We start from the raw sequence: 20,971 nt of genomic DNA on the forward strand, positions 1-20,971 counted from the left end.
CTGTTCGTTGACTACAGCTAAGCGTTCAACAGCATTGTCCTCTCCTAGCTTGTCACCGAGGTTAGAACCCGGTGACTGACCACTTTTTATGTCACTGTACTTGTGCACGTGACATTAAAAACTTGAAACTACTACAGTGCCTAGTGGAAGTCGACACACCCCTTGCATATGGAACGCCGCTTTGGTCTTTACGTGTCAAATAACACCATTTGACGCGTTAAATAAACTTGTTGACCAATCAGGACCTGAATATGACGTCACATAATAATTGAACACGCTCATACATTTTTTTTCATAGTGTAATCAATGTGTAATAACTATCGGTCGTATTTCATATGCACAGCGATTCACCGATACGTATGCTATGATGCTGGTAAAGTTTTGTCTCGTGCACCTGACGCTGCCGCAGAAGCGCAGACATGCGCAGACACACCAAGCTCTGGACAGTGCTGGTCATAAAAAAGCTAGCTAGCTGATGGATACAAAGCAATGTTCTTACCTTATCATAGCAAAACGACCATCTAGTTCAGCAGCTACATCTAAAATACCCCTAATTTATAAGACAGTTCTTATTTGATTGATGGTGGGCGGATCCACCAGTGTGAAGGTAGTTACAATAAGGATTAGCCACAGTAGTGGAATTTGCGGTTTGCCTTCAAAATAAAAGTCTGTCATTGACAGTGACGCAAATGAATACAAATAGTGGAATTATGTCATAATTGAATATATCATGCTAAACGAGGTTGGAATGTCATAGAAATTCAACAAAATACAATTAGTTAATTTGATAAAAATCTGTAATCACTGTAAAATCTATTGTAATGACCTGACTAGCTCATAAATGAACAATTGTCCAGACAGAAGCTTGAGTTTGCGAATTGACGGTTTATTGAACCAACTTTACACAGGCTACTGTTTGGGCCGTAGCACACGCCAAATAGATAACCCACAATCCAACCGTGACCTTCTCTTGTGAAGCCCAGATGTAAGAGAGAGAGAACAAAGGCTGAACCTGGTCTTAACTTCCAATGCCCAACCCCCCCTCCACGCCACTCCGCCAACCACCAGGATGCCCGGCATCAGAACATTCCAGGCATTCCCGTGATTGGCAGATAGCAGGTTGATTGACATGTCGGACCCCGCGAACACGGGGTACTGGTCAGTACAACACAACCACCTCCTAGCCTAGCACATAACACACAGCTGTCTGTGCGGGTCGCTACACAGCCCCCCCACCACAAAGTCCCTCGTCCCCGAGGGAACAAACAAAGTCTCTGAAGCGACCCGGAGGTCTCCTTTGCCTGCGTGGCCGTGATGGTCGCAGAGTGCCCCTCTGGGAACCAGGGGATGAAGGCAGGGATATGGGGGACAAGGAAGCGGGAACGGGTAATACAGTCCGTGGTTCTGGGGAACCACGCGGTGACACAGGGGGAGACAGGGGGAGTGGGCTGTCTGGAGCCTTGTCTGCGGCACCTGAGGGTGGGTGCCTGGAGAATGTCATTGCCAGAGAGGGGAATTGTGGGGGTTCCTGGGGTTTGGGGAGAAGAGGCCCCTCTGTATGGGGCTAACCTGTCCCGGTGCAGTGCCACCTTTCTCCCCCTGGGAGGAAGCTGCACCCGGTACACAACCTCCCCTACCCTCTCCAGGACACTGCAGGGTCCCACCCAGTGACTGTCCAACTTGGGGCATCTGCCTTTTTTCCTTAGGGGCTGTAGACCCAGACCAGCTCCCCAGCCACAAAGTGCCTTCCCGGGTGTGCACGTCATAGTTCCTTTTCTGCCTCACACCTGCATTCACCAGCTGCTCTCTGGCGAAGGTGTGGGCTGTCTCCAGGCGGTCCTGGAGTCTCCGGGCATACTCCGGCCCCGGAGGAACATGAGGGCTATCCAGGGGCCGACCAAACGCCATCTCCGCAGGGGTGCGGATCTCTCCCCAGCATGAGGAGGGCAGGCGTGCAGGAGGTGGAGTCTTGGACAGCGGAGCGGCATGCCATGAGGACCATAGGCAGGTGCTTGTCCCAGTCACGCTGGTGTTTGGAAGAGACGATGGCCAGCTGCTGTCCAAGCGTTTTGTTGAAGCGCTCCACAAGGCCATCACTTTGAGGATGGAGAGGAGTAGTGCGGGTCTTGTGCATACCCAGCCTCTCACACATGGTGGCGAACACACGGGACTCAAAGTTTCTGCCTTGGTCGCTGTGGATGGACTCTGCAGCTCCAAACCTGCTGAACATCCCCGCTGTCAGGGCGTCGACGATGGTCTCTGCCTCCTGGTCAGGCAGAGCATAGGCCTCGGGCCATTTTGTGAAATAGTCCATGGCCGTGAGCACCCAGCGGTTTCCACTGTCTGTGGTGGGGAACGGCCCAACTACATCCACTCCCACCCTCTCCATGGGAGCCCCCACTGGGAACTGTTGGAGCTGAGCATGAGAGCGGCCTGGGGGCCCTTTCTCGCTGTGCAGTTGTCACAGCGGCGACAAAAGTCCTCCACATCCCTCTTGTGCTGCCCCCAGTAGAAGCCCTGACGGAGACGGCGCAGTGTTTTTGTGACCCCAAAGTGTCCAGTCCCCACCCCCCATGAGTACTCTGGAGCACAGCCTCCCGCAATGCTTTTGGGACCACCACCTGCCACCTCTCCTCTCCCGTAGCTGACTCCTTCCATGCCCACTGTAGCACGCCATCAGCCAGCCGCAGTCTCTCAAACTTCGACCACAACCCTTTGGTCGCGAGTGAGAGCGCTGTCACCTCTTCCCATGGTGGCCTCACGTGCGCCTCTACCCACTGTAGCACTGGCTGTAGGTCTGTGTCCCGTCCCTGCTGCTGCCGCCATTCAGCCACGTCGACAGTCTGCAGCTCACAGCAGACAGGCCCGCTCGCCCGACACACTGTGGCACAGACACCCTCCTCTGCCCGCAGCTCTCTCTCCCGTCCCTCTCTCCGTTCACAGTGGCGGCAGCCGTCTGCAGTACAGGGCCGACGGGACATGGCGTCGGCGTTGGAGTGGCGTGCCCCTGCCCTGTGCACCACCGTGAAGTCATACGGCTGAAGCTCCTCCAACCAGCGTGCCACCTGCCCCTCTGGCTCTCTGAAAGACATGAGCCACTGGAGAGCAGAGTGGTCAGTCCTTACAGTAAAGGGCAGACCACCCAGGTAGTACTTGAAGTGTTTGACGGAAGCCACAACAGCCAAGAGCTCCCGCCGGGTGACACAGTAGCGGCGCTCATGTTTGTCAAATGTTTTGCTGAAGTACGCCACCACTCTCTCCCCTCTGGCCCCACCTGGGCCAGCACCCCACCCATGCCCACATTGCTCGCGTCTGTGTCCAGGATAAAGGGCAAGGTGAGGTCAGGGGGCGAGCACGGGGCCTCGATCAGTGCACGTTTGAGGGTGTTGAACGCCTCCTCACACTCCACTGTCCAAGTGAAAGCCTTGTCCTTCGGCAGCAGGCGGTTCAGTGGAGCAGCAACGCTTGAGAAGCCCCGTACAAACCTCCTGTAGTACGAGGCCAGGCCCAGGAAGCTCTTCAGCTGACGCTGGTCGGTGGGGGTGGGCCAGTCTCTGACAGCCCCTACCTTGTCCTCCATGGTGCTGATCCCCCTTCCCCACTCGGTGGCCCAAGAAGGACACCTCTCTCCTCATGAAGTGGCACTTCTCGGGGTGGAGCTTCAGACCTGCGGCAGCCACCCTCTCCAGCACACGCCGTAGCGCCCCCAGGGCTGACTGGAAGGAGCTGCCATGGGCCAGGATGTCATCGAGGTATACCAGACACTGCTGTCGGGGATGCCATCCAGCACCCTGTCCATCAAACGCTCAAAAGTAGCTGGAGCGTTGCACAGGCCAAAGCACAGGACCTTGAACTGCCAGTGTCCTCTGTTAGTGGAGAACGCAGTTTTGGCTCTGGCCTCTGGGGAGAGGGGCACCTGCCAGTAGCCGCTGCGGAGGTCTAGTGAGGAGAACCAGGAGGACCCCCTAACCAGGTCCAGCGACTCATCGATACGTGGTATGGGGTATGAGTCCTTCCTGGTTACCTCATTCAGCCGCCTGTAGTCCGCACAGAACCTCAGCTTGCCCCCTTCTTCGGAACCATGACGACTGGCGCCGCCCAGGGGCTGTCTGAGGGCTCAATGAAGTCTGCCCGCTGCATCTCCAACACAGCCTTGTCTGCCGCCTCCTGGCGTGCCAGCGGGATATGGCGGGGACGCATCTTGATGGGTCGAGCATCACCTGTGTCGATCTCATGCTGCACCAGAAGAGTCTGACCCACCTCTTCCTCACTCAACGCAAAGCTGTCTCTGAATTCAAACAGCAACTGCCACAACCGTTCCTGCTGCTCAGGGTCAAGACCAACACAGTTCCTCCCCCATATCTCCCTCACTGCAGACAGTGTCCTCTCCTCTCCCATCTGGGGTAGCTGGGCTGGGGGGGTGCGGCCCGGGCTCACAGAGGGCTGTGTCATGGAGGTAGCTGGGGAATGTAACACACCGCCGTAGGTGACAGGGGGACTGGGGAAAAGTCACACACAGCTGTGGGGGAGGGGGCGCAGCCATGAGTCTCTGCTGCTTTAACTGTTGGAGTAAAGGGTTTGTTGGGTTGAGTGAATGTGACATTAGGGGGCCATGGTGACTTCCGTCCCTCCCTGGAAGCTCAGTGTGCCCCTATTTAGGTCTAACTGGCAGCCTGTGCTCCTAAGAAAGTCCAACCCCAGGATACAAGGGTCCTGCACAGCCGCCACCCACACAGGATGACGCACAGTCCTGCCCCCTACTGTCAGAGTCATTATTCCCTTCCCTTTCATGGGTGCCAGCTCACCTGTGACTGTGCGGAGCTGCACAGTTGTAGGCTCACACTGAGTCCAACCTGGCACAATATCTGGCCTCACCAGGGTTACTGTGGACCCAGTGTCCACCAGGGCGGAGCAGGGCACCCCCTCCACAGTGACAGGGACATGACAAAAGTCCCCAACACAGGTCCGGCCCACCACAACAACAGGCTCCCTCCGCTTGCCCTCGTCTGCTTCTGGGGGAAGTGGAGCCTTGCTTCCCCGTCTGTGCCGGTGGGCTCCTCCTGAAGATGATGGTGGTTGGGATAGAAAGCCAGGGGTCCGCACTACCCGGTCTATGCGGACCCCGAGCCGTTTCCCTGAGCTCTGGGGGACATGGGGCAATCTCGGCGCAGATGGCCTGGCTGGCCACAACCCCAGCAGACCCTGGGACCAGGGCTTGTGTTTCGTGCCGCCTGTAGCGACACAGCCCGAATGAGTTCTGTCATTTCGGCCACCCAAGCAGGCTTTTCCGGCTACGGGCTGCACAGCTCGCACAGAGGGTGTGTCTCCCTGCACCCCCACCAAAGCCCCAGCTGAAGCCCCAGCCCACACCAGCTCCCTCTCCAAAGCCATCTCCAAGGCTGTCTGCAATGACTCAGGATGAGCCAGCTGGGTCTGTATGCGCAGCTCCGTAGGGGAGAGCGCCTGTATGAACTGGTCCCGTGCTAGCTCGCTCTGCACGGAGGGGGGCATGTGAGCATATGCCCGCCGAGAGAGGCTCTCAATGTCATTAGCTAGCACCCGTAGAGGCTCTCCAGGCTGCCTGCGTCTATTCCTCAGTTCGGAGCGCAGTAGCCCGGGCTGTACACACTGTCCATAGCGCCTCCTCAGTGCTCCCACTAGAGCACCATAATCATGCCTGTCCTCGGGGCTAATCAATATCAAACAGGACAGAGCTTCATCCGTGAGGCATAAAGCCAACTGCAGTGCCCTTTCTTCATCCGACCACCCCTAAAATGAGCTAACAGTTCAAACTGAGCATGAAAAGCTTCCCAATCCGCCTTACCGGAATACTTCGGGGTCTTAACAGATACGGACGCAGCCGGGAACTGGGCGCCGCCATGTTTGTTTACATCCTGAGCCCCAGATTCCTCGTCACGCCGCGTCGACGTCGCCACTTCGGTCCGCCCACCAGAATCCGCGCGAAATACACTCGACGAAGCACTCATGCCCGCTTCAGCCACCATCACTCCAACGTCCTCCCTCAAGCGGCCTCTGCGCTCCGACGCCCTGGCGATCTCCTCAGACAGAACCCCGACGTCCATTCACACGCACCTCCTTGGCCATAATCGTCCCCTACCTCCACCTTCACTTTCGGATTCCTCGAAGCATTTTCAATCCCCGTTCTCACCTACGGTAGCTAGCCACATAAGTCAGCTAGCTAGCTGGCTAACTTGTATCAACGTTTTTACTTCTGACACCAATGTAATGACCTGACTAGCTCATAAATGAACAATTGTCCAGACAGAAGCTTGAGTTTGCGAATTGACGGTTTATTGAACCAACTTTACACAGGCTACTGTTTGGGCCGTAGCACACGCCAAATAGATAACCCACAATCCAACCGTGACCTTCTCTTGTGAAGCCCAGATGTAAGAGAGAGAGAACAAAGGCTGAACCTGGTCTTAACTTCCAATGCCCAACCCCCCCTCCACGCCACTCCGCCAACCACCAGGATGCCCGGCATCAGAACATTCCAGGCATTCCCGTGATTGGCAGATAGCAGGTTGATTGACATGTCGGACCCCGCGAACACCGGGTACTGGTCAGTACAACACAACCACCTCCTAGCCTAGCACATAACACACAGCTGTCTGTGCGGGTCGCTACACTATATTAGATTTTAGAATTGCATTGGGGGTGTACTTGTTTCACTGTACAGCCTTACGTATGGATTGTGGATCAATGACATGGGGTAACAGTCTACTCCGTGACAGCCAGAGAACATTAACGTTGTAGCTGTTATTGCGGGACTCTGAGACCACTGAATTGAGACATATTTATTGTACCAGTCAACCTACTATGTGTATTGAACACTATTCCAGAGGGAAAACAATACTGCGTGGATGTTTTGGAGTCTGAGAGTCTTGATCCCCCAACCGTAGGTAAGGCTGTACAGTGCAATATGATTGTCAGTACGTGCAATAGGCTGACTGGGGAGGTGATTTCCCTCATTCAAAGTCCCTGATAAGAGGATATTTGCATAAACTTTTCACAGTTGTGTTCAGTGGATGTCACCGAGTAGACTGATTCCCCATTTCATTGCTCCACATTACAACACTCCAACCTTGTTTAACATTATCTCGTCTAAATATGGCATGATTCCACCAATTTGTAACCTTCTGTGTCACTTTCAAAGAAGAACCTTTAGCATGAAGGCCAACCACAAATTCCACTATTGTGGCTCATCCTTATTGTGGCTAGAGAAAACACATAACCCGGTCCGGTCAAGCAGCCTCACTAGTCAGAGGAAGCCAACTGGTTGCTTATAACATAAGCTTTGGACAACAAATGCTAGCTAGTTATTTACATGAACTGAAGTTCAACAAAAGTGGCTACCTAGCTAATACTTACTCACATGGATTCCTAAATCATTGCTAAGAATATTGAAAATGACTGCAGTTTCTACTGGTCATTTTTTTCAGGCTGGTTGCATTGGTGCTAGCTAGGTACCAAGCTAAAGTTAGCTAGCTTCCGCAGAAGTTGCTAATAACATCTGTATCGAAGATATTTGCAAATGTTTTTTTAAATGTTTTTAAAAAATATCTTATTTCAAAGGCTCACACAGACCTTTTCCCATTTGGTTGAACAAATGATTAACAACGCGGTATTGTATACACATCGTTCGTGGCCGGTGTGTGCTTGTTTGCAGACAGTGCTACTGAATAGTAGTGGTGGAGCTTGGCTTGAACATGCAAATTCAGCACACACACCACTCCATAATAGAATTATGTTATTTGACGTGTGAAATTAAAAGCTTATTTGATGCGTTAAATAGTGTTATTTGAAGTGTATTGTTTTTGACACGCAAAGACCCAAACAACGTTCCATACTTGCAGTCTTCACATTTTCCTGCCTTTTAAATTAAATTTAAAAAAAAGGATTGGGTAAATTAGATTTTTTTCCCCCCCTACAAAATCTATAAAACGTACTACACATATTCAAAGTGTGTGAAAGTTAGAGAACATTTTCTAAATTAAAAATACATTTAAAAAATGTCTTGATTGTAGATGTTTTTACACCCCAGAGTAAATAGTTAGTGGATTTCCTTTGGCAGACTTTACAGCTGTGAATCATATTCTACCAATTTTGCATAACTCTTACGGCAACATACAGTGCCTTCGGAAAGTATTCATACCCTTTCACTTATTCCACATTTTGTTGTTGTTGCAGCCTGATTTCCAAATGGACGCATTTTTCCTCACTCATTACATACATTTTTCCTACACACAATACCCCCCAAAGCGAAAACATGTTCTTAGAAATTTTTGCTAATTTAATGAAAATGAAATATCTCATTTATATAAATATTAACACCCCTAAGTCAATATGTGTTTGAATCACTTTTGGCAGTGATGACAGCTGTGTCTTTCTGGGTAAGTCTTTAAGAGCTTTGCACACCTGGATTGTATAATATTTGCACATGATTATTTTTTACAATTCTTCAAGCTCTGTCAAGTTGGTTGTTGATCATTGCTAGACAGCCATTTTCAATTATTGACATTGCCACCTTTTTTTGCATTACTTTAGTGCCTTATTTGCAAACAGGATGCATGTTTTGAAACATTTGTATTCTGTACAGGCTTCCTTCTTTTCACTCTGTCTGTAATGGCTTTCCTCCTGGGAAGGAGAGGCGGACCAAAATGCAGCGTGGTTATAATTCATGGTTCTTTAATAAAGAAACTATACATGAATAAATTACAAAAACAAGAACCGTGAAAACCCGAAACAGTTCCGTGTTGTACAAACACTGACACAGGAGACAATCACCCACAAAACCCAACACCAAACAGGCTACCTAAATATGGTTCCAAATCAGAGACAATGACTAACACCTGCCTCTGATTGAGAACCATATCAGGCCCAAACACAGAAACAGACAAACTAGACATCCAACATAGAATGCCCACTCAGATTACACCCTGACCAAACAAAACATACAAAGCAAACTATGGTCAGGGTGTGACACTGTCATTTAGGTTAGTATTGTGGAGTAACTACAATATTGTTCCATCCTCAGTTTTCTCCTATCCCAGCCATTAAACTCTAACTGTTTGAAAGTCACCATTGGCCTTATGGTGAAATCACTGAGCGGTTTTCTTCCTCTCCTGCAACTGAGTTAGGAAGGATCATCTATTAACATTTGAACATCTTGGCCAGGTATTGTTATAATCTCCACCCTGCACAGCCAGAAGAGGACTGGCCACCCCTCATAGCCTGGTTCCTCTCTAGGTTTCTTCCTATGTTCTGGCCTTTCTAGGGAGTTTTTCCTAGCCACGCTGCTTCTACATCTGCATTGCTTGCTGTTTGGGGTTTTGGGCTGGTTTTCTGTACAGCACTTTGTGACATCAGCTGATGTAAGAAGGGATTTATAAGTACATTTGATTGATTGATGCCTGTATCCTTGTAGTGACTGGGTGTATTAATACACCATCCAAAGTGTGATAACGTCACCATGTTCAATGGGATAGTCAATGTCTGCTTTTAAAATTTTTACCCATCTACCAATAGGTGCCCTTTCATGCGGGCATTGGAAAACCTCCCTGATCTTTGTGGTTGAAACTGTGTATGAAATTGAGTGTTCGACTGAGTGACCTTACAGTGCTGTTGAAAAGTATTTGCGCCCTTTCTAATTTTCTCTATTTTTGCGTATGTTTTTATACTGAATGTTATCAGATCTTCAACCAAAACCTAATATTAGTTAAAGGGAACTTGAGTGAACAAATAACACAACAATTACATACTTTTTCCCCTTTATTTCATAAACAAAGCTATGCCACACCCAATGCCCCTGTGTGAAAAAGTAATTTCCCCCTTACACTCAATAACTGGTTGTGCCTCCTTTAGCCAGACGCTTCCTGTAGTTGTTGCTCAGTCTCTCACGTCACTGTGGAGGAATTTTGGCCCACTCATCCAGGCAGAATTGCTTTAACTCAGCAACATTTGTGGGTTTTCAAGCATGAACTGCTCGCTTCAAGTCCTGCCACAACATCTCAATTGGGATTAGGTCTGGACTTTGACTATTGCCATTCCAAAACTTAAAATGTGTTGCTTTTTAACAATTTTTGATTTTTGATTGTATGTTTTTTTTTTTTTCATTGTCTTGCTGCATGACCCAGCTGCGATTCAGCTTCAGCTCACAGACAGATGGCCTGACATTGTCCTGTAGAATTATCTGATACAGAGCAGAATTTATGGGTTCCTTTTATTGAGGCAAGTCATCCGGGACCTGAGGCAGCAAAGCATTCCCAAACCATCACACTGCCTCCACTATGCTTGACCGTTGGTGTGAGGTTCTTACTGTGGGAATGCAGTGTTTGGTTTTCACCAGACATAATGGGACCCATGTCGTCCAAAAAGTGGACTCAAGTTTTTCAAAAAAGCACCTGGATGATCATCAAGACTCTTGGAAGAGTTTCTATGGACACGTGTGTCAAAGGTATAACCATTTTCTGCAAATCTTGGCACTACCCACCCCACCATTTGGGAGAGGAGCGTTGCCTACACTTTCAAATGCTCCAAAATCCATCTGAGGAAAATGAGTACCTAGCCTAGTTGGACACTTCTTTGTGACACTTATCAATTTCAACCCTTTCAATGACTCCCAAAGCCTTATTAGACCAGAACACACAGCACAGTCTTTGTTTGTGAACTCGTTTTTATGGTGCTGTTTTTTTGTTATTGTTGGTTATTTGAAATAAATGTTTTAGGTTTACTTATTTTTGCCCCATTTTTAGTATTTTGCTCATCCTTATTTGTTAATAAATACATGTTTTATAGTGAATGGTTGGTGTTAATGGATGGTGTAAACACTAGATCAAATTAAAATACAATCTTTAAAATGAAAATACAATGTAAAAACTATATAGATATAGTATAGTCTTTTTTTAGCTTTGTCTTTTATATAACCACATGAATGAATTTATATACAATATTCTGCCCATATTAATGAATTTATATACAATAGTCTGCCCATATTAATGAATTTATATAGCCCAGGGGTTCCCAGACCTTTTCACTCAGGCACCCCCCTCTTCCAGCACTGGGGAACATCCCATGCCCCTCCCCTGCGTGCGAGGGCGCCACATCTATTTCTATGAGCACAATTATTCTTCATGACACAAACTGTTCACACCCCTCTTCTTGGTAGAGAATTTTGCAGGTTTTAAAGCTTATTTCCTGCAGTTCTACACATTATGTTATGCAACGATAATGTTGCAGTTTTTTAAAAGCAAACGGTCATGCACTTCTATTCACTTTGCCATGTCTAATGTGTATTCATGTGATATTTGAGTGAGTAATAAATTACAAATCTATAGGCTTAAAAAACCTACATACAAAAAATAAGTTGCTGACATGGGCTAGTTGATCTGGACATCTCTTTTTTTTTTCATTTAAAAAAAATGTTTTCCCTTTTTTCTCCCCAATTTCGTGGTATATAATTCGTAGCAGTCTTGTCTCATCGCTGCAACTCCCGTACGGACTCGGGAGAGGCGAATGTCGAGAGCCGTGCGTCCTCCGAAACACAACCCAACCAAGCCGCACTGCTTCTTGACACAATGCCCGTCCAACCAGGAAGCCAGCCACACCAATGTGTCGGAGGAAACACTGTACACCTGGCGACCTAGTACCCGCAAAACACCAGTCTCAACGTCAACAGTGAAGCGACGACTCCGGGATGCTGGCCTTCTAGGCAGAGTTCCTCTGTCCAGTGTCTGTGTTCTTTTGCCTATCTTAATCTTTTATTTGTATTAGCCAGTCTAGAGATATGAGACATTACTTTTTCTTGGTAACTCTGCCTCGAAGGCCAGCATCCCGGTGTCGCATCTTCACTGTTAACACTGAGACTGGTGTTTTGCGGGTACTATTTAATGAAGCTGCCAGTTGAGGACTTGTGACGCGTCTGTTTCTTAAACTAGACACTAATGGGTGCCAGCGTAGCCTAGTGGTTAGAGCGTTGGACTAGTAACCGAAAGGTTGCAAGATCTAATCCCCGAGCTGACAAGGTGAAGATCTGTCGTTCTGTCCCTGAACAAGGCAGTTAACCCACTGTTCCTAGGCCGCCATTGAAAATAAGAATTTGTTCTTAACTGACTTGCCTAGTAAAATAAAATGTACTTGTCCTCTTGCTCAGTTGTGCCCCGGGGCCTCACACTCCTCTTTCAATTCTGGCTAGAGCCAGTTTGCGCTGTTGTTCTATGAAGGGAGTAGTACACAGCGTTGTACGAGATCTTCAGTTTCTTGGCAATTTCTCACATTAGCCTTCATTTCTCAGAACAAGAATAGACTGACGAGTTTCAGAAGAAAGTTATTTGTTTCTGAACATTTTCAGCCTGTAATCGAACCCACAAATGCTGATGCTCCAGATACTCAACTAATCTATGTGTCTATGTTGGAGATGGGCGATATGGCCAAAAAATCCCTATCGTGATAAATTGTCTGAATTGATGCAATAACGATAAATTGAACGATAAGTTTATAACATTAAAGTGCTTGCAGATTGTTTTGAAATTATCATTTTAAACTACTACTACTAGTGTTATAGTTGAATGGGTGTAACAATCACTCATATTAGCAAACATATTTAATTTCCTACATCACATTTCTCTAGTATAGTATCGATGGCAACACCCACCCGTAGCACGCGCTCCAGCAGGTGTATCTCACTGATCATCCCTAAAGCCAACACCTAATTTGGCCACCTTTCGTTCCAGTTCTCTGCTGCCTGTGACTGGAACGAATTGCAAAAATCGCTGAAGTTGGAGACGTATCTCCCTCACCAACTTCAAACATCTGCTATTTGAGCAGCTAACCGATCGCTGCAGCTGTACATAGTCTATCGGTAAATAGCCCACCCAATTTACCTACCTCATCCCCATACTGTTTATATTTATTTACTTTTCTGCTCTTTTGCACACCAGTATCTCTACCTGTACATGACCATCTGATCATTTATCACTCCAGTGTTAATCGGCAAAATTGTAATTATTTGCCTACCTCCTCATGCCTTTTGCACACAATGTATATAGACTCTCTCTCTTTTTTTTCTACTGTGTTATTGACTTGTTAATTGTTTACTCCACGTGTAACTCGGTGTTGTCTGTTCCCACTGCTATGCTTTATCTTGGCCAGGTCGCAGTTGCAAATGAGAACTTGTTCTCAACTAGCCTACCTGGTTAAATAAAGGTGAAATAAAAATTAAAAATAAATAAAAAAGTAATGAATGATATCAGCAGAATGCTTGAGATAAGTGATCGGTACTGTCGGTTTATCTTCCGATCTCTGGTGTGCTTGTGTGTGCAGGCAGTTTGTGGAGACAGGGTGTTGTTGATGACTGAGGTCAGCTATGTCTAAGAGGGAAACAAAGGAAACCCAAAACATAAGAGCTTTCTGTCAAATGACAGCCCTTTTAAAATGTCAATCTTACCTCAACAACTGGGATATGTATATATAAAAAAAACAAGTCCCCCCCCCCACTTCAATTTATGGATTTCTGCATTGAAAAGCATATCTCTGTTTGAGGCTCACAGATATGGTTTCTCCCAGTCAGCACGGGTAGGGACTTGCCAACCCATTTCCTCACATCCACCCTGCCACTGTTCCACACAGACTAGTCAAAACAAGTTGGGTAGCCATGTTTTGCTCCCACAACAGAGCTCAATGGCAGACTCAGATGATACGTTTCAACTGACGGGATTGTCAATGGGGTACATCTTTCAAATAGAGTTACGTTCTTCGTACGGCGGACGCTGTAGGACCCCAAACAACTTTTGGATAGATTTTTGTAAACTACGCAGCTGTGCTACCTGGGCAATTTCTATTTGTGTTGGGTTGTAGTGTGGAGCCTATCAGTTTGTGTGTGTACAGAACCAAGTGTGTACACAGGGAGTGGACTCTTGCTTAATCTACAGTTATGTAGAACTGTCTGTTCCTATTGAAATCGATAGAGTGTGAAGTTGTTGAACTGGGAGAGGGGTCGGGTCTCTCTCTATCCAGCTAACAGCCTCACAGTACAGGCTACTATCAAGTGGCTCTTGGACGAGGCTTGGGCCGTATACCGGGATATTTGGAAAAAGCCACAGGAAGCTTTTTCAAAAACGTCAGTACCGTCAACTGTTTCTTTGAAGTGTTTCAATAAATGTGAATATTTGTAGCTACTTTAAGTTACCACCTGCAGTCAACTTGTGTAATACGCTAGGAGGTGAAGCAGATTGTGGTCTTCATTTCACGTGTCACATTATTTTACATTATGAAGCTTACCGTAGTTCACCAGAACAGTTGAGCCAGTCACGTGTTTGTAAGTAGTACAACGGGAGAAAGCTAATTGCTAGTTAGCTATTGTGCATTCGTTAAGTATTCAGACTGCTTCACTTTTTCACTTTTTGTTACGTTACAGCCTTATTCTAAAATGGATTAAATTGTCCCCCCCCCCCCCATTAATCGACACACAATACCCAATAATGACAAAGGGAAAAACTGTTTATTTGAAGAAAATAAAAAAATATAACTGAAATATCACATTTACATTAATTTAATCCATTTTAGAATAAGGCTGTAACATAACAAAATGTGGAAAAAGTTAAGGGGTCTGAATACTTTCTGAATGCACTGCAAGTAAGTGGCTGAATATACAAGGAGACATGGCATCGTGTGTATGTGTTTGTGTGTGTTTAGCTTTTTGCCTTGTTTGAGAAGTCAAAGCGTTTTGGATGAGTGATCTGTACAGCTGTTAACTTGATTTCCTGTGTTTTATTTTTCTCCTCCGTTCTCAGCCCGTCTGCTCCTCCCCCCTATTCTTAGAGCAGAGCAGGCAGGCCTGTTGCCCTAGCGATTCCACACACACAGCATATACACATACTGCTCCAGAACCAGCCCCGTTCTTCCTTTAGACAAGCATGCGTCAAAACGTTGTTCATTTGCACAATCTCGCTCGTTCACATTCGCTTGTAATGGTCCAAACTCAGCTACTACCTATACTTGTATTTATTTATTTAACTGGGCAAGTCAGTTAAGAACCAAGTCTTATTTACAATGACGGCCTAGTGGGTTAACTGCCTTGTTCAGGGGCAGAACGACATATTTTTACCTTGTCAGCTCGGGGATTCGATCTAGCAACCTTTCGGGTTATTGGCCCAACACTCTAACCACTAGACTACCTGCCACCCCCTGCCGTATAACTTTATGAGCTGGATTGCCTGATTTTGCGCTTGTTAGCATATTTAGCTAGCATCCTCTATTGAAATTCTCTATTAGTTGGTGACAATTTTGTTAGCATTCTGTTTATAGATGCCCAATGGGCTTTTTTGCGTTTTTAGAGCCCCCTTTATATACTAAGACTGTAATACCATAAATCCCGGGATGAGAGAAGGCCGGTATCACGATATGAAAATCTGAATCCTGCCCAACCCTATCTTGGACATATTGTCGTGTAGTGGGAATGGCTCCTACTCCTTGCCGCAATGTTCTAGAATGTGGAAAATGAACTGTATTTGTATTCTGTAAATAAAGTGCTTAGAGAGGATAGACAAATCTACACTTGGTCTTTATGTTGACTATGTTCCCCTTCCTTTTGCCCCTAGTTTAAACCGAACCCCATAGCACAGGATGAAGGACCGGACAGACGCCCCGCGTGATAGGTGAGTCGCTAGCGCCGCTTTCTCTTGCAAACTATAAGTATCTATTTCTTTCTCGTTTCTGCTCTCACTCTCAACCAGAGTCCTATTTTTACATTTTGAGTTTAAGTGAAATGCGCTCCAAGCAAAGCAGTGGTGCTGAAAAGGAACTTTGTACTGTTTTTAATCGATTTGATTTAATTTCTGAAGTACTTCAATAAAGTTCACTATTGTCGTATTTCAACCTGACTGGTTGCACTTTATTTCACGGTACATAAACTACCTGCTATTTTTAAAGAAATAACATGCTAAATACATACCAAAAACTTAAAAATGACATGCTTGTTTCTGATCTTTTCATATTTTCCTCCCGTTCCCAGGGGCTGGTTGGTGGGGATCACCTTCTTCATTCTGGGCCTCGGGACGCTGCTACCATGGAATTTCTTCATGACCGCCTCCATGGTAAACCCAACCTCACATGTCTTCATAACAACAGGTTCAGGGTCAGATAGTTATTCACCACCCTAAAGGCTACAGTCAGGATTTTGGGCAAGGTAGATCTGATCCTAGATCTGTAGCTTTGGGAAACGTTTGTATTAAAGTTTCCCAAAGCTACAGATCGAAGAGCAGATCTACTTTGGCTCGGGTTCAACAAGTGCAATACTGTATGTGTCATGCCAAAGTAGAGCATTGGCTTTCTTAAGGAATTAACTTGGAAAAGTCGTTTTTAAAAAGCAGCCTCTGAAAGTCAATGTTGTTTGTATTTGTTCTGTATGTGTATTGTACATAGAGGATTAGCTGAGTTGTTGGTATGTTCAAGTCAAGTATTTTGTCCGAGAGGGATTTAATGTGACTGGCCCCCTGTTGTTATGTAGTCTTGGTGTCCACTAAGTATCTGTATGTTGAAGTTAACCCCTTATGGTGTGGTTGGAGACCCCCTTAAGCTATAGAACATCACATGAGTATTCCACTTTGGAGCTGTGTGTGTGTGTGGCCTAGCCTCTAAGGCTAAGCTCGCTCTATGTTCAAATGTCAAACCCCACAACTCGTAGGGTTAGCTCATAGGGTTAGCTTTGATTCTTGGTATACAGTACATGTTTGTAGAATGACTAGACCTATTTGTATAGGAACAAGTGACGTGTGACCACTGATGTACCATTACTGTATGTACTTAGCCGATAGCAACTAACAACCATATCGATTGTTGATGTAAACTGGGTCATCTCTTGAGTCCTGTGTGGCTCAGTTGATCGGGCATCCCTGTAACGTAACAACATGTGGATAAAAGTGTTTGCAAAAAGACAATTTTTATCTCTTCTGTCAACAGTATTTCAATAGACGCCTCAACAAGACAGAATGGAGCAACGGCACGGTGGTGGTCCAGAAAGAGTACTACTTCAACAACTGGATGACTCTGCTGTCCCAGCTCCCCCTGCTGCTCTGCACTCTGCTCAACTCCTTCTTCTATCAGCGGTGAGACAGCACTTCTTCTCTCAGGTCTACATGTCCTCCAAATGCTAAACAAACACTTTTTTTTTTACTGCATACTTGGCTGACAATCTAGTGTGTGTGTGTGTGAACAACCCTTTTGTGTTGGCCATTTTATTCAACTGCAAATAGGTGCGAAAAAGCTAATATGCTTTGTGATAGAGTGGATTTTTAGGTTAGCCTCAGTTTAAAGTAACAAGTAAAAGTGTGTAATATTGCGTGAAGGTGGTGTGTTGCTGTCTAATCCAGTGAGATTGTGAACTAACCTTTTTTAAATTTGTGCGTAGGATATCAGAGATGGTGCGGATAGCGGGCAGCCTGGTCTTCATCCTCATCCTCTTCATCCTCACTGCCATCCTGGTCAAGGTCACTATGGAGGAGGACTGCTTCTTCTCTGTTACCATGGCGACCATCTGGTTCATCAACTGTGAGTAGGACGTGGTTGTCTGTGTGTATGTGGGGGGGGGGGGGGGTCATTGTGGTGTGTGTGTGTGTGGAAGAGAAACCATTTGTCACAAGATGTGTGTGATGGCATTAATATAGTGTGTATGAGTAAGGTTTGTGTGTGTGTGGGCAGGAGGGGATGGTATCATTAACTGTTTGTTGATGTGCGCTATATTATTAACCCTGTCTCTCTCTCTCTCTCTCTCTCTCTTTGTAGCGTTTGGAGCGGTGTTACAGGGCAGTCTGTTTGGCCTGGTGGGCTTGCTGCCTCAGAGGTACAGCGCTGTGTTTATGAGTGGCCAGGGGCTGGCCGGCACCTTCGCTGCTCTCGCCATGCTGGTCTCCATAGCCAGTGAGTCACACACACAAACCAATATATCAAATATACAAAGAAATACTTGGAAATAAACACTCACCGCTCACATCAGATATGCTCAGTGGCTGACTAGCAAATCATTCAAATGCGGCAAGTAGTCAAGTGAGTATGGTGTGGCCTTTGCAACTTCACTTGGAATTGACCTCTCCTTTTTCTTTCCTGTGTGTGTGACAGGTGACACAGACCTTGAGACGGCTGCGTTGGGTTACTTCATCACTCCTTGTGTAGGAACCCTGCTCACTCTCCTCAGCTACCTCCTCCTGCCTCGCCTGGTGAGTGGCTCAGCCCTACGAAGCCCCAGGACTGGAATGTAATAGATAGATATATATCACACGTTGGGCCTCAGAACAGACCCTGTATCCCTCGGGACTACAGCCAAGTTTTATTTTGTAACGTTGACGCAGGGAGACAGGAAACAGGTGCAGTTAGTGAGTTAAATGACAACAAAAATGGACCGATAACAAAAACCAAGAGCAGCGTCTGACATGGAAACACAAACATACTATCCGATGACTGATAACAAAAGAGTGCCATATAAAGGGTGAGTAATCAAGGGAGTAATGAAGTCCAGGTGTGACTGATAATGAGAAGCAGGTGTGCGTAATGACGGTTGCCAGGTGTGCGTAATGACGGTTGCCAGGTGTGCGTAATGGCAGTTGCCAGGACCTGTGGTTAGTAGACCGGCGACATCGAGCACCAGGGAGTGGGAGGGACATATCTAAAGAATCTGTGTCGCAGGTTGGGCTTGTAGCTGACCAGTACAGCATTACTATGTTTCATCGAAGGAATCCGTGTTCATGTTCGGCGAATGTTCTGTCTGTCTCATTTGGCCTCTGCTCCGGTCTCATCTAGGAGTTTGCCCGGTTCTACTTGGACAAGAGCAGGAGCTATGAGGTGGAGACCACAGACGAGCTGCTGAAAGGTGAGGTTGCTGAAAGCTGCTGAGAGGCCTATTCATTTTATGCTCCTATACAGCTCAATAACCATCCAGTACAGTGCGGCCTGTCACTGCTAGTATTCCCCTTTAAACTCAGGGGGGCTGTATGTATCAAGCATTTCAGAGTAGGAGTTTCGATCTAGCATCAGGTCCCCATGTCCATGAGGGTTATTGGCTGCCACCTGCCATCGAGATCCTGCACGACTCCAGGACAAGGAAGTGTGCAGGAAAGAGCTTTGCTGACCCCTTCCACCCCGGTCACCCCCTCCTCCAACAATTCCCCTCTGGCAGGCAGTTCAGATCACTCATGACCAAAACCTACCCACCACCTTAACAATTTCTTCCCGCGGGCTGTGGCCCTCACTAACTGTAGTAGTCTGGTGGGCACATGCCCCAGAAACTAGTGTAATGTATGGCGCTGCATCCCTCCCTCCCTCCCCCCAACACTGTCCATTACTCCCTCACACATTTACCTCTGCCTGTTGATTTATCAATGTGAGGTCAAGTTGACCGTTTTCCCTGGCATTTTCCCTGTTCTTCCTCACCTGGCAGAGAGGGACACGGAGCAGAACGGCAAGCTGAAGGGCAAGGCCAACGGCTCATTGGCCAATGGTGATGCCAGCGGCGAGGAGGTGGAGGTAGAGGAGGGCAGTCCCAAGCATAACTTCCTTCCCCTGGAGCAGGCTGAGGACAGGGATCGGAAGTCCACCGTCATGGAGGTGTTTAAAAAGGTAACGCTGACCTCTGTTATTACTCAGCTGTGTGTGTATATATATATATAAATAAACTCAGCAAAAAATAAATGTCCCCTTTTCAGAATCCTGTCTTTCAAATATAATTCTTAAAATCAAATTAACTTCACAGATCTTCATTGTAAAGGGTTTAAACACTGTTTCCCATGCTTGTTCAATGAACCATGAAAAATGAATGAACAGGCACCTGTGGAACGGTTGTTAAGACACTAACAGCTTACAGACGGTATGCAATTAAGGTCACAGTTATGAAAACTTAGGACACTAAAGGGGCCTTTCTACTGACTCTGGAAAAACACCCAAAAGAAAGATGCCCAGGGTCCCTGCTCATCTGCGTGAACGTGCCTTAGGCATGCTGCAAGTAGGCATGAGGACTGTAGATGTGGCCAGGGCAATAAATTGCAATGTCCGTACTGTGAGACGCCTAAGACAGCGCTACAGGAAGACAGGACGGACAGCTGATCGTCCTCGCAGTGGCAGACCACACATAACAACACCTGCACAGGAACGGTATATCCGAACATCACACCTGCGGGACAGGTACAGGATGGCAACAACAACTACCCGAGTTACATCAGGAACGCACAATCCCTCCATCAGTGCTCAGACTGTCCTCCATAATAGGCTGAGAGAGGCTGGACTGAGGGTTTGTAGGCCTGTTGTAAAGGCAGGTCCTCACCAGACATCACCGGCAAAAAACGTTGCCTATGGGCACAAACCCACCGTCGCTGCACCAGACAGGACTGGCAAAAAGTGCTCTTCACTGACGAGTCGTGGTTTTGTCTCACCAGGGGTGATGGTCGGATTCACGTTTATCGTTGAAGAAATGAGCGTTACACTGAGGCCTGTACTCTGGAGCGGGATCGATTTGGAGGTGGAGGGTCCGTCATGGTCTGGGGCGGTGTGTCACAGCATCATCGGACTGAGCTTGTTGTCATTGCAGGCAATCTCAATGCTATGTGTTACAAAGAAGACATCCTCCTCCCTCATGTGGTACCCTTCCTGCAGGCTCATCCTGACATGACCCTCCAGCATGACAATGCCACCAGCCATACTGCTCGTTCTGTGCGTGATTTCCTTTCAAGACAGGAATGTCAGTGTTCTGCCATGGCCATTGAGCACGTCTGGGACCTCTTGGATTAAAGGAGGGTGAGGGTTAGGGCCATTTCCCCCAGAAATGTCTGTGAACTTGCAGGTGTCTTGGTGGAAGAGTGGGGTAACATCTCACAGCAAGAACTGGCAAATCTGGTGCAGTCCATGAGGAGGAGATGCACTGGAGTACTTAATGCAGCTGGTGGCCACACCATATACTGACTGTTACTTT

The 20,971-nt window shown here is 47.0% G+C and overlaps 1 protein-coding gene across 2 annotated transcripts in view; it reads left to right on the forward strand.

Annotated features, from left to right (window-relative positions):
• LOC115138157 (equilibrative nucleoside transporter 2-like) overlaps positions 1 to 20,971 on the forward strand; it is a 35,265-nt gene that overhangs the window by 6,412 nt on the left and 7,882 nt on the right. The window contains exons 1-9 of one of the 2 annotated variants that reach the window (XM_029674687.2): positions 13,653 to 14,137; positions 15,618 to 15,674; positions 16,031 to 16,112; positions 16,978 to 17,123; positions 17,426 to 17,565; positions 17,800 to 17,934; positions 18,133 to 18,230; positions 18,811 to 18,880; positions 19,448 to 19,626. In XM_029674687.2, coding sequence (XP_029530547.1) covers positions 15,643 to 15,674; positions 16,031 to 16,112; positions 16,978 to 17,123; positions 17,426 to 17,565; positions 17,800 to 17,934; positions 18,133 to 18,230; positions 18,811 to 18,880; positions 19,448 to 19,626 — 882 coding nt within the window. In that variant the 5' untranslated portion in view covers positions 13,653 to 14,137; positions 15,618 to 15,642. Of the gene's footprint in view, positions 1 to 13,652; positions 14,138 to 15,617; positions 15,675 to 16,030; positions 16,113 to 16,977; positions 17,124 to 17,425; positions 17,566 to 17,799; positions 17,935 to 18,132; positions 18,231 to 18,810; positions 18,881 to 19,447; positions 19,627 to 20,971 lie in introns of those variants that run through there. The other variant, XM_029674686.2, reaches the window with a different exon arrangement.

Source organism: Oncorhynchus nerka, linkage group LG12 (genome assembly GCF_034236695.1).
Source record: "Oncorhynchus nerka isolate Pitt River linkage group LG12, Oner_Uvic_2.0, whole genome shotgun sequence".
NCBI lineage: Eukaryota > Metazoa > Chordata > Actinopteri > Salmoniformes > Salmonidae > Oncorhynchus > Oncorhynchus nerka.